The sequence below is a fragment of the Marmota marmota genome, unplaced genomic scaffold (assembly GCF_001458135.2).
Source record: "Marmota marmota marmota unplaced genomic scaffold, marMar, whole genome shotgun sequence".
In the NCBI taxonomy this organism is placed as follows: Eukaryota; Metazoa; Chordata; class Mammalia; order Rodentia; family Sciuridae; genus Marmota; species Marmota marmota.
In genome coordinates, this window is record NW_026000016.1 from 41,520,855 (window position 1) to 41,538,010 (window position 17,156).

General features: G+C 34.3%; 1 protein-coding gene across 1 annotated transcript in view; it reads right to left on the reverse strand.

Moving 5' to 3' along the window:
- Zbtb41 (zinc finger and BTB domain containing 41) overlaps positions 1 to 14,937 on the reverse strand; it is a 44,351-nt gene extending 29,414 nt beyond the window's left edge. Inside the window, exons 1-5 of the mRNA XM_015483794.2 lie at positions 14,815 to 14,937; positions 12,953 to 14,186; positions 7,275 to 7,482; positions 6,496 to 6,565; positions 4,567 to 4,714 (exon numbers count right to left, since the gene is read on the reverse strand). Coding sequence (XP_015339280.1) covers positions 4,567 to 4,714; positions 6,496 to 6,565; positions 7,275 to 7,482; positions 12,953 to 14,069 — 1,543 coding nt within the window. The 5' untranslated portion in view covers positions 14,070 to 14,186; positions 14,815 to 14,937. The remainder of the gene's footprint in view (positions 1 to 4,566; positions 4,715 to 6,495; positions 6,566 to 7,274; positions 7,483 to 12,952; positions 14,187 to 14,814) is intronic.
- Positions 14,938 to 17,156: the final 2,219 nt, after the last annotated feature.

A 17,156-nucleotide genomic window follows, 5' to 3' on the forward strand; every position in this document is an offset into this window, starting at 1 on the left:
ACAAAGATGTTGTGTCCACCGAAAACTAAAAAAAAAATAAATATTAAAATTCTCTCTCTCTCTCTTTAAAAAAATCATATGAGCTAACTAACCATATGTAAAATATTTGTTTGAGCACAGTGTTATAACATAGTGATTAATTTAATTGTTTGGCTATCCATTACATTGTAATTTAATTTGGAAGGGATAATATACCCAGATTCTAACACAAAGTTAATCATATATTTAGCAATTATTCAATAAAAATTTATTACCTAAATGTTCAATGTACTTCCCTTGGATATTTTTCTCAGTGAACTTTAGTTAGCAGGTTAGCTAAACCTTACTACCTCGTAAACTGGAATACCTCTCCTAAATATATGCTGAAGCATGACAGAAAAATAACCTTTTGGGTTGGAGATGTGGCTCACTTGCCTGGCATGTGTGAGGCACCGAGTTCGATTATCAGCACCATGTATAAATAAATAAAATAAAGGTCTGTCAACAACTAAAAAAGAAAAAGAAAAAAAAAATAACTTTTCAATAAGCCTGAAAATTTTTCTAGTTCAATCCCTTTATAGGAATTTCTGTAAACAACATTAACATCTGCCCAGTTTGACATATGCTTATGTACTAGGATGCTTTCATTGATGGGAAAGTAACTATCACAAAACAATTACTTTAATTTGTAAGTTCTAATGCTTAATAAATAATTGGTAGTAAAACTAAACTTGTATCTTAGAATTTCCACCCAAAGTACTTAAAATGTTTACTTACTTACTAAGTCATTTATTTAATAAATGTTGTAATAATCAGGAACAGGAAAAAGAGGCAGAAGCAAATATATTGGTTACACAATTTACTAAGTTTTGCTAGGATGTTTCTACAAAAAATATTAATAATTGTTTTTCATTTCAAAAAGAAAGAAAGCCCAGAGAAAACTATTTTTCCTGGTACTAAAGTCTAAAAGAGTTTTTCACATACAACTTCCAATTATGAACATGTCTCCAACTACAGATTTAGTAACTACAAAAACTATTTCCATATGATGATTCCTTAGAATTTCTCAGATGAAATACTATTAAAGAACAATTTAGCAAAGGCAACTTGGAGAGGGTTAGGATAGAAAAAGAATTCTGTATAAACCAGCTTTGTGTACTAGAATCACAAAGATTAAGTATGCCTTATTGTATGATATACCCTTGAAAGTATCTGAAGAGAGAGGGAAATTCTCTTTCTCAAGATAAAATATTTCAGGTACTTCAACAGTTTTTTTAATGACGTGACTTTAAGATCCTATATCACCAAAACTACCCTTCTCTATATTTGTCAATATCCAAAACCATTTATACTAATTCTGAAAAACACATTTATTAACATAGTTTAACACTATACTGATTTTTGTCAGTCTATTTGTTTACACTGTGCCTTTGCCTAAAAAGCCTTTGCTATTAAGCCCATCTATAATATGAGGAATTTGGATCATGTACCATCACGTTATGTTTTTTCAAGACTCATTCCCATGAGTCTACCATTTTGTATTTATTCCTAATCTTATTTGTTTTGACCTATTTCATAACATCCAGAATTTTTTTCTTTTCAGTATCAGACCTTATACATGCCAGGCAAGTACTGTGGCACTGAATTATATCCCAGCCCTTTAAAAAAAAAATTTTTGAAAAAAACAGGATATCATACTAAATTGCCTAGGCTGAACTTGAACTTGCAATCCTTCTACCTCAGTCTCTTGAGTAGTTGGGATTACAGTTATGTGCCACTACACCCAGCTTTATTTTTTAATATATTTTTATTTTTAGGTATATTAAGTACCCCTGCCAGCTTTATGCCATGTGTAAAACTATTTACCTGCATTGTTTTTATTTACTGTAAAGAATTCTTACTTATGTTAGTAAAAACATTAAATAGGATAGGATAAAGGCCTCCCCCTGGGGTGACAATAATTTGTTTTGGGGATTAACTGTCAAAAATTTATCAAACTATACCACCATCTAGACCATGGTCTCCACCTTGGCCATGGCATGAGGCAAAAAAAAAAAAAAATTCATCAAGTACAGTATTTCATTTCACATATGCTGTTTACACTATTCCTTGAAAAATGAGTGTTTTATACAATAAAAATGTTTCACCCCAACCTATTCAATAATCAAAGAATGAATTATTGCCAGGCACAGTGGCATGTAACTGTAATTCAGCAGCTCGGGAGGTTGAAGCTGGGGGATCAAAGACAATCTGAGCAAATTGGTGAGGCCCCAAGCAACTTAATGAGATCCTGTTTCAAAATAAAAATAAAAAGGGCTAGGGATGTGGCTCAGTGGCTGGGTACAATCCATGGTACAAAAAACCCCACAAAATTGTTTATGACCTTGAACACATTTGCTACCAAAATAAAAACCATCACATTTACTAATGTGTGGGAACTGCAGCATATACAGTACTCCTCCAAATAAGTATAACTTTCTTTCATTAATTTAATATCCAAAGTTCACTAATAGTGATTCAACAGTCTCCCCAAATGAAACAGGTAAAAAATCTAACAGAATGAGTAGACATCTACATGATTTATGATGTAAAAAATCAAAGAACAACTAAATAAATGGAGATATAGTCCATAATCAGCGACAGGAAGACTTGATATTGTGAGGATGCCAGTTCTTCACAATTTGACCCAAGAATTAATGCAATCCCAATCAAAACCCAGCAAATTATTCTTTAAGTATCAACAAATTCTCGTGTTTATATATCTAGGGGGAAAAAAATCCAGAATAGCCAACACCATATTGAAGGAGAAGAACAAAGTTAGAAAACTTACTTCAAGACTTAACTATAAAGTCAAGGGAGTATGGTATTGGCAGATGAAAAGACACTTACACAAACAGAACATAATAGAGCCCAGAGTCACATAAATATGATCAACTTATATGACAAATAAATGAATGCTACACAACTGAGAAAACTGGTTACCATATGCAAAAATTTTTTTAAAATTAGTCTAAACATAAGCCTTAGAGTCTTTGCAAACATGAACTTGAAATGAATCACAGACCTAAATGTAAAATGTAAAACTATAAAAATTCTAAGACATAGTGGCAAAAACCTAGATGACTGTGGGTTTGACAATGGCTTTTAGACATGACACCAAAGGCAAATCCACCAAGGTATTGATAAGCTGGATTTATTAAAATAAAAAATTTCTTCTGTGACAGATACTGTTAAGATAATGAAGACAAGTCACAGATTGGGAGGAAATACTTTAAAAGAAATATTTCATAAAGGACTATATATATTATCCAAAATATACAAAGATCTCTCAAAACTCAACAATAAATAAAATAAAGGACCCAATCAAAAACTGGGCCAAAGGGCCAGAGATGTGACTCAGTGGTAGAGTGCTTACCCAGCACATATAAGGCACCACATAAAAATAAATAAATTAAAGGTATTGTGTTCATCTACAACTTAAAAAAAATTTTTTTTTAAAATCGGGCCAAAGATCTAGTAGACATCCATCACACCAAAGGTATGCACAAATAGCAAATAAACATAAAAAGATGCTTTACACCATAGGTAATTAGGAACATAAATTAAAATAATGAGATACCACTAAACACCTATTACAATGGCCATAATTCAGAATACTGACAATACTAAATTCTGTTGTTATAGTTACCATTTAGAAAGTCCTCCAGAGGCTCATGTATTGAAAGCTTGGTCCCAGTACAGCAGTGTTTAGCATTGGGGTTTTGGAATATGATCGATCATGATTCAGTGGATGAGCCCATGAAAGGATTCCTAATTTGATGGCATTTTGGGAAGGTGGTGGAAACTATAGGTGGTCCCTCACTGGGGGAAACACGTCACTGGGGGTATGCCCTGGAAGGATATATCTTGTCCCTGGTCCCTTCCTCTCTCTGCTTCCCAACCAATATGAGGTGAGCAGCTTTGCTCTACCATGCCCTTCCACCATCATGTACTGCCTCACCACAGGCCTAAAACAATGGAGCCAGCTGAAAATGGGCTAAAACCTCTGAAACCGTAAGCCAAAATAACACTTTCCTTCTTTGGGTCTTTTTTTTTCCCCCAGATAATTTGTCACAACAATGAAAAGCTGACTAACAGATACCAAGGATGTGAAGCAACAGGAATTCTTTCATGGCTAGTGGAAATGTACAATGACACAGCCACTTGGGAAGAGAGATGATGGTGGTTCCTTACAAACCAAGTATAATCTTACCATTCAATACAGTACTTATGCTGCTAGGGATTTACCCAAAAGAATTGAAAACTTATGTCCACACAAAAATTTGCACACAAATATTCATAGCAACTTTTTTCATAACTACCAAAACTTGGATGTTCATAAATTACACAAATGTACTATTTTGTTGGGCAATGATAATAACGGGGATGTTATGCATATGTGGTGGCAGGGGGCATAATGGGAAATAATTACTTTTAAAAAATAGGCACTTTTAGAAGAAAAAAGAGTACTTCAATAGTCCCCTCCAACATGATGTAATAATAATCAATAATTGCCATGGGTGCTTTAAAAAAACTTAACTTCCTTACCCAGATGGAACTTTTCCTGATGCTTCAACCGTGCAAACCTTGATTTAAAATGTTCTTCACAATAGGTACACTTAAAAGGTTTATCTTGAGAATGTAAAATCATATGTTCTTCCAAATGTGGCCTTCTTGTAAAAGATTTCTTACAAATCTAAATGAATGTATATAAAATGCAAGGAAACCTTAATTAAAAACTAAAATACNAAAAAAAATATATATATATATATATATATATATATATATATATATATATTCAAGTAAGAAATTTCTACAAACAGAAAACTTACCAAAAGTACAATCAAATTATGTGAAGGAAAAAAACTTTGGAGGAATTACTCCAAGGAATGATTTTGTATCAGCTATAAAGCTAACTGAGTTTCAACTCCTTATATGTTTAATAGAGCTATAAAATAATTTTACTTAATTCTAGACAGTAATTTCTTAATTCAACATATATTTTAATTCTTAATTTCAATATATAGTTTAAACAATTTATGTATCGGGAATAAAAAGGTTTTATCAATGCTGCCATATATTTGATTTGAAAAATGAACAAGAAATCACAGAAAAATAATTTCAAAATTTTTCTCTTGAAGTGATCAGAAAGAAACACAACTCTTAAAGAAATGTAACATATATCAGAAATAGAAAAAATATATGAAACAACAATGTAACATAAAGCACAAGGCTAATTCACAAAATATATTTAATTTTCACAATAATCCTATGAAGTAGACATAATTATCAATATCATCATTTTATAGCCACAGAAGATAAACTTAGGGGAAGACATCATCTTATGTAGATTCGAATAACAAATTCAATTTCTAGCAACAGAAATCAAAGAAATGGTGAGAATACTGAGAATTTTGCTATGTATATAAATTAAATCCTTGTTATAAAGAAGAAAAAATAACAATACAACATATTAAACATATTCATCTAAATACTCAAAAAATATTTCAGGAGTGTAACAGAATAAATTTTCCTACAAATTCCTTGCCACTGAAAAATGAAATCTAATTCCCCTCCCCTTATATTTGCCCTGGCTGTATGACTCGTTGGATGATGATTTCTGTTGTGGAAGTTACGATATGTGACTTCTGAGGCTAGGCTCTAACTTTGCAGTTCTTACTAGGCTTCTCAAAACACACAGTATAATCAGTCTTAGAACCCAAATACTATACAAGAAGGAAGTTGATGTAGTCTAATAAAAAAGAAGAGGAGACTCTAGGTTATTGGTGCATTCCTGCTGAAATCCTAGTTGTCAGAAAACACCAAGCTGCCAACCAGGTGATTGAGTCACTTTGGAAATGGCCCCAAACCAAACCAGTCCAATCACCACCTAAAAACAATCACCTAAAAACAACTGAATGACTTCAAATGATACCATGTAAAACAGAAGAATTACCTAGCAAAGCTCTGCCCCAAATTTGGATTCCTGTCCCACAAAAAGGTAAGATACAACACAATAGTTGTTTTAAGTACACTAAATTTTTAAGGTGGTTTATTATGCAGCAACAGATAACCACAAATGGGTGGGAGTTGGGGGGAAGCAACTCTAACACTTCAACTGTGCAAAAATAATGTCATAGATGATATACCCAACTGTAAATACCTGGTATAGTGATTTCAGTATCAATAAAAACTAGGATTTCTAATCAGATCTACCATCCAAAACTAACTCACCAGGATTAATTTATAAAAACCACTAGACTAATTTTACAAAAAAGAAAGATACTAAAAGTGAGATAAGTTCAGTTATGTTGCTTTAAAATCTAGCCTAGCATGAGCAACTCCCCCACACCAAAGGACCTGGGTTTGATCCCCAGCACTGCAAAACAAACAAACAAAAAAACCTAATCACCTTTCTTTCCCAAAAGGCAACATTATATTTACTTTGTATTTCTAATACAAATTAAAAACCCTTACATCACATTTCCAACTTTCACTCTTAGTCTTCTTGATGGAAATAAATTCTTGTGCATTTTCAGGATGAAATCTACCAAAGAAAAATAAAAATTATTAGGAAAAGATGATACTAGTTAAGTCAATATAACATATAAATCCACTAACTGTAATTATAAGAATCAGGCACTGATTTTTTTCTTAAAGTGATAGGCATCTCTGGTAAGAATATAGATTATCATCATGATTTTTAACAAAGTTATACTTAAACCTCAGTTTATGCAGAAATAAAAAAAAAATTTAGCCATATTTTAAAAATATTCAGGAACCCTAGCCATTTATAAATAACCTGCAAAGTAACTGATTACATTTTTTTACTCCACATTTCAGTAAATTTATTTTTTAGAGCTAATATGCAATACAATATTAAATATTTTCTCACAATCTTTCACACATTAAATATGTAAAGCAAATTCTTATAATTCTAAAACCACATATTTCTGAAGACATTCTTATCCAACCCCAAAACAGAAAACAACATAATCAAATGCTCTACCTTAAAACCTGTTACAGACTATATTCCTGTTTCAACATCAAAAAAAAACTTATCTCAATACCATAAACAAAAAACATGAATGAATTAATATTTGCCCTTCTTAATCTGTAGTCTGCAAAATATTAAGCAATGAAAGAATTGGAGATAAGCATTTTCATAGATATTTTTAGTTGACTATTTTTAGTTTACTACATGCTTACATTAGAAAGCACCATATTGTATATAATAGAAGCAAGATAATACTTGCCTCTTAACATGCTTGGCTAAAGTCTTCTTGCTTGCATGAAGTTTATTACAATAAGGGCACTTGTGCTCCTTCTTATGAAATTCTGTTTCATTACTGTGCTTCTTTCTGTGAACAGTTAGGTTAGACTTTGTCGAATAACGCTGGTGACAAATATCACACTCAAAGGGCTTCTCACCTGTGTGTACACGGGTGTGGCTTTCGTATTTCCCTACCAAAAGAGAGAAATTAAAATTAAATTGAGCACATTTGCTACATTGTGAATGAAATCTGACAGTGGAATAAAACGTCATGATTTAGCAAAGTTAAATATACACCCAAATCCTCAATTTCAGAAATTTAAATAATTCTCAGCCATTTTGCTAAAACATACCCTCCCATTTATACATGTATATTAATAATCAACATCTACCACTTCCCCTACTGTGTTCAAGAAAGCCAGAAAAAATTTAACCTTTTTGTATCCAAGTTAATAATACTTCATGGGGCTGTAAGAAAATGAATTAATACACAGATAAAACTTAAAGCATTCTAGTATAAAGTAAGCACTATAACAATCTGTTATTTTTATTATTATCATATGGATTATATGGATTGTTAGTCACAATATGGACAAGTAGGTATACTTCAAATATAAATCTGTAATTATGATTATCTGTTATAGATAATTATAACAGATTTGAGTATGTGCTATAATAATAGATCAAACTAGGGTTTCATCTGACATCACTGAAAGGACTTTGCTTTTTCCACTTGCCACTACTAACACTATCTAGTATCTCGGTTTTCCCTCTGCCACTTCTAGGGCATACCCTCCCATCTACACATGCATATAAATATCCTATCTCCACTACTTCCCCTACTGTATTTAAGGGATCAGATCTAATGCTGGACGAGGACAGGAGTCACTAGATGGAATTTTAGAAAAGTTTTATTTGATTATGAAAGTTTTCACATATCATTTTTTTTGAACTGATAGGTTTTTTTTTCTTTTGTTTTGTTTTTGTGGTGCTGGGGATTGAACCCAGAGCCTTATGCATACAAGACAAGCATTCTACCAAACTGAGCTATATCTCCAGCCCTTAGTTTTAAGATTATGTAAATACAAACTCATGGGAAAGTATGTAAAACAAATTAAGAATATACATCTGATATTTAAATGATTAATGATGTGTTTTGGGGGAATATTTTTTAAATGGGGATTAAATGTGCATGTCTAGTACAGATTCTTAAAAAACAGAAAGATAATTTATCAACTTCCTAATGCTTAAATCTCATCTGTATTAGCAAGTGAACAGGAACAGTAATTTCATATGAAGAACTGCACCAATCTTTATTTTCTATGAAAATACAGATGCTATATTAGATTAGTAGCATTTTCCTTTGTATTTAAAGAAGTTTTTTCTTGTTTTCAAATAAAAAATTAAACCTAATGTAGCTAAATATTAAAACTTTCAAAATGGCAAATTAAAAATAAAAACTATTTTGACTATAAAGCTTCCATTTTCCTACAGACCAGGAGACTTAAGATTTAAGCAAGAAAAAGAAAATAGAAAATTAAACTGAAATAGCCCAAATTAGACAAATCTAATGATCTTTTGAAAATATTTTAAATAAATTCAGCAAAGACAAAAGATCAATGAAAATATAGAAACTTAAATAATTCATCATGACATTAAAATCTCAATAGTGAAAACACTATGCTTAAGTTATTAATTCAAAGTTTATGCACATAATCACTGCAGGACCTATTATAGCTTAATGAATTCGAATTTCTGAATAAGAGAAGAGAGAAAACCCTGAGAAAATGATGGATTCAGAGGAGGTTTATCTAGGTTTATCTTTAGAGGCTAATGGGGGAAAACTTAAGTCTCCAAATAAATTTCATGTTTAAAGCAACTGGTAGGGGTGAATGTATGTGTGTGTGGGGGGGTATTCAACAATAATGTATAAAATCTAAATGTTCACTCAAATTTAGTGAAGTTTCAACTTAAAAAATAGTGTCACTTCAAGGAACAAATCTGTCCTGGTGTTCAGAATTTATTTCATAATATGGGTCATGCAAAATTATCACTGTCAGAATCTGCATGCAGTTTTTGCAAAGAGACGCATCACCAAATTAGTTCATTATACACACACTTATGTATATATATATACACACACACACACACACGTAATACATATATATAATATAAAATATTGTTAAACATTAAATTGTACCTTGAATCTATTCATATATCATATCCTAAAAAATATGTAATTAAAATACTTGGCATTAGAGAATTAAGCCATTGTTATAACTCTTCTTTAAGAACCAAGTGTAATCTTTGTCAGGATGGACTATAAAGTCACATTCAATTAAAAAAGGGGGGAGGGTGTTAAAAAACATTTATTTTTAAATTCTAGAAGATACTGTGAGTTTAATCCAAGGAAAATTTTGAGTTCTGTCTAGGAAAGATAAATTATCCAGATTTTCTCTTGCACCCCATATGTCATCTTGCTATTTTTGCTTTTTTACCCACTAGGATTTTAGTATAAGGGAAGAGGTCAAAGGACTCTTATTTGCATGAAAATCCCCTGAGAAAAGGACAGCTGGTAGCCTAAGGAATGATATAACAGGATCAGCAGTCTTACTCCAAGCAACTATTAAATATATCAGAAAAGATAAGAGATCCAAAGAAATGGAATCAATTTATTAAATTATATACTGTGGAGCTAATGGTTCCAGCAGGTTTCAGAGCTTTTCATCTCTCATAAACCCACTCCAAGGCAGCCAAGTTAGAAGCTGATAAGAAAGCTTAACTGGCTTCTTACAAGTTCAATGTAAAGAGAGGCACCAGCCTCTCAACCTAGTTTTAAAGAAAGCAAGTGCTTACTGAAAACTCATAATTTAAAATGACCGGATATATTACAAAGGATACTAGCCAAGAATAAAATGCATAAGCTTCAGATTCACAATTGAATGAAATGCTTAAAATAACAACAAACATTTATAAATTCCATGAAAGGAATAAGTGTGATATGAAAAGGATGACTGGAAGGTAGCCCTTGAACTATTTGGGGGATGCTATGGTAACACACTTAGGATACATCTTCTACATATTCTTTTTATTCTATCCATCACCAATCTACTTTGTCTACATTCAGTAAATCACTCTGCTCTACCCTCATCCACTTTTCATTCCCAAGCCCCTCATCTAGTCCAAGCACTGATGCTTCTAGTCCTCTGCTACATGCTCTTTTTTTTTTTTTTTTGGTTACTGGGATTGAATTGAGGGGCACTTGACCACTGAGCTACATTTCCAGCCCTACTTTGTATTTTAATTAGAGACAGAGTCTCACTGAGCTGCTTTTGCTGAGGCTGGCTTTGAACTCATGATTCTCCTGTCTCAGCCTCCTGAGCTGCTGGGCTTACAGGCGTGTGCCAGAGCATGGCAACATGCTCCTTCTTGTCTCCCAAACTTTCTCATTCAGTCTTTCCTTTTCCAAACTGAAGTCAGCATCTTTCTAAAACTACTAAAGATTGTCATTTTCTTCATCAAGTTTTTTTCACACAGTTTTCATCAGATAAAATCTAAACTCCTCTGCCATTCAAATACAAGGCATTCAAAATCTGACCTCCACTTACTTGCCAGTCCTCATCTTCTATCAATTTTATTAGGCTCCCCTGCCCATCTTGAAACCAGACAAACTTTAGCAATTTCCAGAATCAACATCCCTTAATGCCTTTACACATTGATCCTTCTGCCTTCAAAATTTCTCCCTATTTCTTAAGTCTTAGCTCAAATATCATCGCTTTTGGAAACCACTCCTGATTGCCTGAGTCTTCTGTATTTATCCTCATAAAATTATCTTTTAATAATTATTATCATATGATCGTCTCTTTGCATGTACACATCACGTTCTAAGATTCTTAAGGACAGGGAATATATCATTTCCTATTGGTTTATCTGTGTTTGGTAGTTTAGAGGCTCAGTAAGTATGTAACAGCAGCCAGAATTCCTTGAACACATACATTTTGTACAATAGTTTAAGTGATTTCCTAGAAATATCGCATTTAATCCCCATTATAACCCCAATAAGAAGGTACTATGAGTATCATATTAGCATCGTCTCACTTTATGAGAATAAAGCATAGACAGGTTAAGTAAATCACCCAAGACTTGAATTCAAAAAAACCTAGGCAGTCAGACATTACCATAGCTTATGTTTATAGAATTTGGCAGAATTAATGCAGATTATTATATAGTTTCCCAGTTGTATTGCAATCCAGAATCCCTCTCTAAGAAAGTATCTCACAGGCCTAGTGTGTTGGATGGGACAATTTAAGATCTATGTGCTGGATCTATAATGCATGTTTTAACTGACCCTTGCTCACTCATCTCCAAGTGAAATTAGGTCAATTAAAGTAGATACAGGAAGCATGTGCTAAGGGTACAAAGGTCAAAGATGCAGAATCCATTAGAAAGATGAAATGTTCTCAGGTACATAAACCCCCAAAAGCTGTTCTTTCCTAAATACATACATTCTTTTAACTTTGTTAATTCTCAACAGCAAATATCTAGCCTGACTTTAACAAGTGTCTTGTAATGAGCTCTCCCGATTGACTGAAAAGTTATTTTATTCATGTTGGCATAGAGCTTCACAATAAAAAATTAATAAATAATTGCCAAACTGGATTATCAAAAGTACTCTGATTCACAGATAATGTATTCAAAAAGCATTATAAAAAGCAAAAAGTTACTACTTTAATGCCTACTGTATGCTGTAGCTATATTTTGATAGCAAATGATTAATACCTTATAAAACCAATTTCCACCTATATCAATAACATAATAATTCAAAAGTATAATACACCTGCGAACATATTAAACAAACTCAGATTAAATTCATTATGTTCTTATCATTATGTGTGGTAGAATATATTTCACAATTTCGTAACTTCAATTTACACGTAAATAGCTTAACTACTACAATTAAAGAGTATGCATTAAATAGTTTATATGACTTCTTTAAAAATTGCTTTACTAGCAAATATCTGACATCTCAAAATTAAATATGCACTGACATAAAACCTCAGGTTATGGACCACATTTCCTACATACTCTTTTAAAAGGGAAAATTTTGATTTATTCATTTTTATAATAATTCGAATTAATAACTAGGGTAGTTCCTAAATTATCTATCCAAAGTTATTCAATTACAGTATAATTTTATTCTTCACTATAGTCTAATTTAAAACATTTCTAATTCTAAAAAGTACTAGAAAGGTGTCTATATTTACAACTTATTATCATGTACAAAAGGAAAACAGTAAACAAATTACTAAATATAATCCAATTACATTTTCTGTAATGACTCAAGTTAGCACTCATCTTCAAAACTGGAATATAAATCAAAGCTGTTCATGATAATTATTGATTCTCTGGAGTCTTTCATATTAAATACATGAACTAATAATCTATTACCTATTAGGACATGACAAAGAAAAAATAAAGGGTAATATAAATACTTAACATGATTCCTGAATCACAACAAATTTAAAATAATAGGATAAAGCACACAGTGAAAAGAAAATTATCTTCCCTACTTAAGCACTTTTTATTTTCAAACTTCAGTTTCCAATTATTACCTTTAAATATCCATGTAAAGTAAGTGATAAGAAACAAAAGTTTTCTTACCTATTCGGTCAAATGTTTTATCACATTTAGGACATTGCAATATTTTTTTGTTACTGTTCTGAATGACTACTGGAGTTAACCCCTCGTGAATGCTTCCTACAGAATCACCAGCCTCAGGTTCCTCTTCTGCATCATTATCTTTTTCACTTTGTTCTTCAATGTCAGAGTATTCATCTGACATTTCCTCCTCTAGTTCATCTTCTTCAGCATTATATTCACTTCCAGGATCCTCAGAATCATTTTTATCTGACTTTTCCTTATCAAAACTTTCTTGATTCAAATTGTCTGACCCATCACCACTTTCTTGTTCATCATCACTGGTGTCATCAAACTTAACAGGGCACTTCCGATTCCTTTTTGATCTTCTTGCAGAAAAACTTCTCTCCAGCATTTTTAACCCATGTTTTTTCCCTAACAAAAGGGACCTATGAGTTTTAGCCAAATGATTTTCTAAAGACTTTTTGTAACAAAAATGTCTACTGCAGAATTTGCACTGATGATTATTTGATAATCTTCCAGTTAATTCATTTAGTGTTTCTTCTGGTGATGACTTTTCAGTTAGCTCTGATTGCAAAGCGGCAACATTTTCATTATTTAGCAGCTTTACTGCATCTATAATGTCCAAAAATTTTGCAGCCTCTAAAACAAGAGGTATTTCATATTTGTACACAAAAAATTCTGATGTGTAAAGAAATTCAAGCAAATGCTGAAAAACTGAATGTGTTACGTGATCCAGAGTGACAACATCAGTGCTTGGATTTTTGCTCAAACAGGCATGAAAATAACTACTGCCAACAGCAACGACTACTTTATGTGCACTAAATTCTTTTCCTTCTACTATGATAAGTAAATCACAGAAAGATGGTTGTTTCTGTCTATCATCATTTAAATACTTTAGCAAATTCTTATTATACTGCAAAGAACTCAAAAGCTTTCTCTGATCTGGAGAGGGAGGAAGTTCCTGATAACAGTGCAGAGCTTCAGTTGTAGGTCTCTCTGTAGAGTGAGTACAGGTCACTTGGTCACATTCCACTGCAACATTTCCTTCCGAAGAATCTTTATAACCAAGATGGATCTTCTCGTCAAGATTTGAAGTAACCTTTCTCCTTTTCTTCATTGCAGTACAGCAATTTCAGAACAAGAAACTTCATAAGTGTCTTAAGAGATTCATAAAGGAAAACTAGATTGTCTTGGACAACAGCTTCTGGACAGGGGTGCCTGAGGGTTTCATGGTCTGCAAAAGTAAGAACCATGTAAAATAACTCCAGGCAAAGCAACCTTAAATCAGTCACAGGCATTTGTCAGCTCCCTCCTAAATTATAACTAAGTTACCATCAAGTCACACTCACATTCATTCGTGGCTAAGATTTTAGGGCGGAGAACAAGGAGGGCCAGGTTAGAAAAGACAGCCAACAAAAGAATAATTTTTAAAGGAAGCCAGAGCACACCTTCCAGGCCTGATTTACGAACAGGGTGGAAATAACTGGACAGAAGCGGGAGAGTTCTAAGATCCTTGACGATGGAGGTTGAATGGGGCTGCAGTCATGTTTTGGGGGCGCTGAAATAGTGACAATAAGGCCGTCGCAGCCACGAAATCCGAGTCTTTCCATTAGCATGCTTTTCTATGCGGGGCAAGGCACAGCTATTCAGAGACCTAAAGCGTCCCTCTCCCAAAACCACCCGGCAGGAGACGGCCCCAGAAGGGGCTCAGAGCAAGAAGAGTGGGGTCAAACACAGGGACGACTAAAATAAGCAAAAGAGCCTTTCAAGGCCCGGGCCAGGTGGAGAATGCGCTCGCCTACCAGAAACCCGTTACCCTTCCCACCCAGTATCCCTAGGCAAACGCCCCACAGATTCATTACCGGGAACCCAGGGCTCCCCCGCTGGCTCTAGCCGCTGACTCCACTCAGGGCGCGCTCGCTCCAGCGCCTACCCACTTCCGGGTTCAGCCACCCACCTCACCCCCCTCCCCGCTGCTCCTTCCCCTCCCGGAGTCTCGCCGCCTCCAAACCACCGAACACGTCAACCGCGCGCGCAGCCTCCAAGCCGCCCAGAGCGACGGCGCGCGCCCCTGCGCGAACCAATGCGCACGCGCGCGCACCCTTCCTTACGCATGCTCGGGGTCGGTTCCTCTGCCGCTTTGGGAACACTGGTTACTCCCCAGATCCGTTACTCCGGGTTTTCTTGGTGGCTGGGTGGCCACCCGTGATTGAATCCTCGAAGCTTTGCTGCGGCAGGGGAACGCAAGACGGGAGGTTTGATAGGGACTTGGGAAGAAATTGGCAGAGGCGCAATAGTACCGACGTATTTTATTCTCACTGGTGTGTTTAGTAGTTTGCAACCAACCAAAGGGCGACCGCCGGAAGCCGGTCCCAGCACACATGCTGGCAAACGCCTAACAAACCGAGATTGACTTCGCTTGGTTGTTTTTCTGATTTAAACGGCAAGACTTAAATGCAGTTACTCCTAAGATTGCGATTTTTAAAAAACTTTTTTTCCCCCTGTACACAGAAAAGGGCACATGTAAGTGTACAGCTGGTTGGAAAAGAAAGGAAGTCAAAAGGGGAAAATCCCAAAGGACAACTTTGCTCTGAGGGATTTCTGCATTTTTAATAAAGCCCCAGGTGGGCTGGTATTGCTGGTCTGAGGGTCACTTTTTGATTAGTATAGTCCCAGACCTTGAGATTGTGCAGACGTAAGGCAAGACAAAAGACCAAGACCAAATGAAATGGGGGTCCCAATTCTTAGCCCCTATCTACCCATCAAGTATAGAGCTGAAAAGGCTACCCTCTCTGTGGAAGAACAGGTGGAGGAGTCTCCTACATAGAGGATGTGAGGAAATGCCTAAGCTTTGGTCAAACACCCTTTAGGTGGTGTTACGAAGTTATATTTTAGATGGTGGTTAACAGGCAATTCTGTACACTGGAGTAGATGACCCTCTAGTAATACCAGTTGAAGCCTTCAAGAGCAAATTCAGGTTTGCCAAAGAAGCCATTTTCCCTAAGAATTCAACTTAGAAACCTTGTCTGGGTTTTCAGCCTAGGAGAATTCAGACTCAAGACTGAAATCTCATCTCCGTGAACTTCCAGCCTGTGGGGCCTGTCCTATGATTTTAAATTTTCTATCTCCCACAATCATGTGTGAATCAGTTCCTTCAAATAGGTTATTATATCTCTTCATCCTCTTGCTTCTGTTTTCCTGGAAAACCCTAACTAATCCATCAGCAATGAAAAAAAAAAAAAGAAGAAGAAGAAAGAAAAATTAAAAACAATGCCAGGAGATCCACATCCTTCAGGTGCCAGAAGTTTTTGTCAAGAGTGTGGGGAGAGACCAGAGGCAGGAGGTCAAGAAAAAGGGAATCTTCACATACTAAAATTTGAAAGAATGTCTTCCTTTTGCTGATCTGTCATCTTATCCTTTAATAAACTGATTCAGAAGTTTATTTCTGATAATGAAAATGTTTTCCTTCATTTATTCAATTGAAAATCCATAACACAATTACCTTGTACCAGAAATGTGATATTTTCAATAAACTTCTTATAAACATGTTTTTAATAGCATCACAAATATGAAATACCTGGAAATGAATTTAACAAATTATATTTAATGTCCATACACAATTCTTTACAATAGGACTGGCAAACTATTTACTGTCAGAGACCAGCTATAAAATATTTAGTTTTTCTCCCACTTTTTTCCGAATTTTCACAAGCCTCTAAAAATGTAAAAATTATTTTTATCTTGGGCTGGAGTTGTGGCTCAGTGGTAATGTATTTGCCTAGCATGTGTGAGGCACTGGGTGCGATTCCTAGCACCACATAAAAAAATAAATAAAGGTATTGTGAACATCTACAACTAAAAATATTTTTTTAAATTATTTTTATCTCAGAAACCATAACAAAGCAAGCCATGGGCTAAATTTGATACATTAAGAATAATTGTTTTCTGACCAACATTTTTAAAACACCTCAGAGAAATAACCTAAAAAACTGAAGAAATATCCTTAGTACCTTGTTCTGCTATAATAAAATACCACTGACTGGGTAATTTATAAACAATAGAAATTTGTTGTAGTTCTGCAGCCTGGAAAGCCAAGGTCAAGGCACTGGCCCTTACTGTCTGGTAAGGGCTTTTTTCTTACATCCTCACATGACAGAAAAGGGGAGAACACTGTTCTCAAGTAGAAGGACAAAAATGGGCCTAA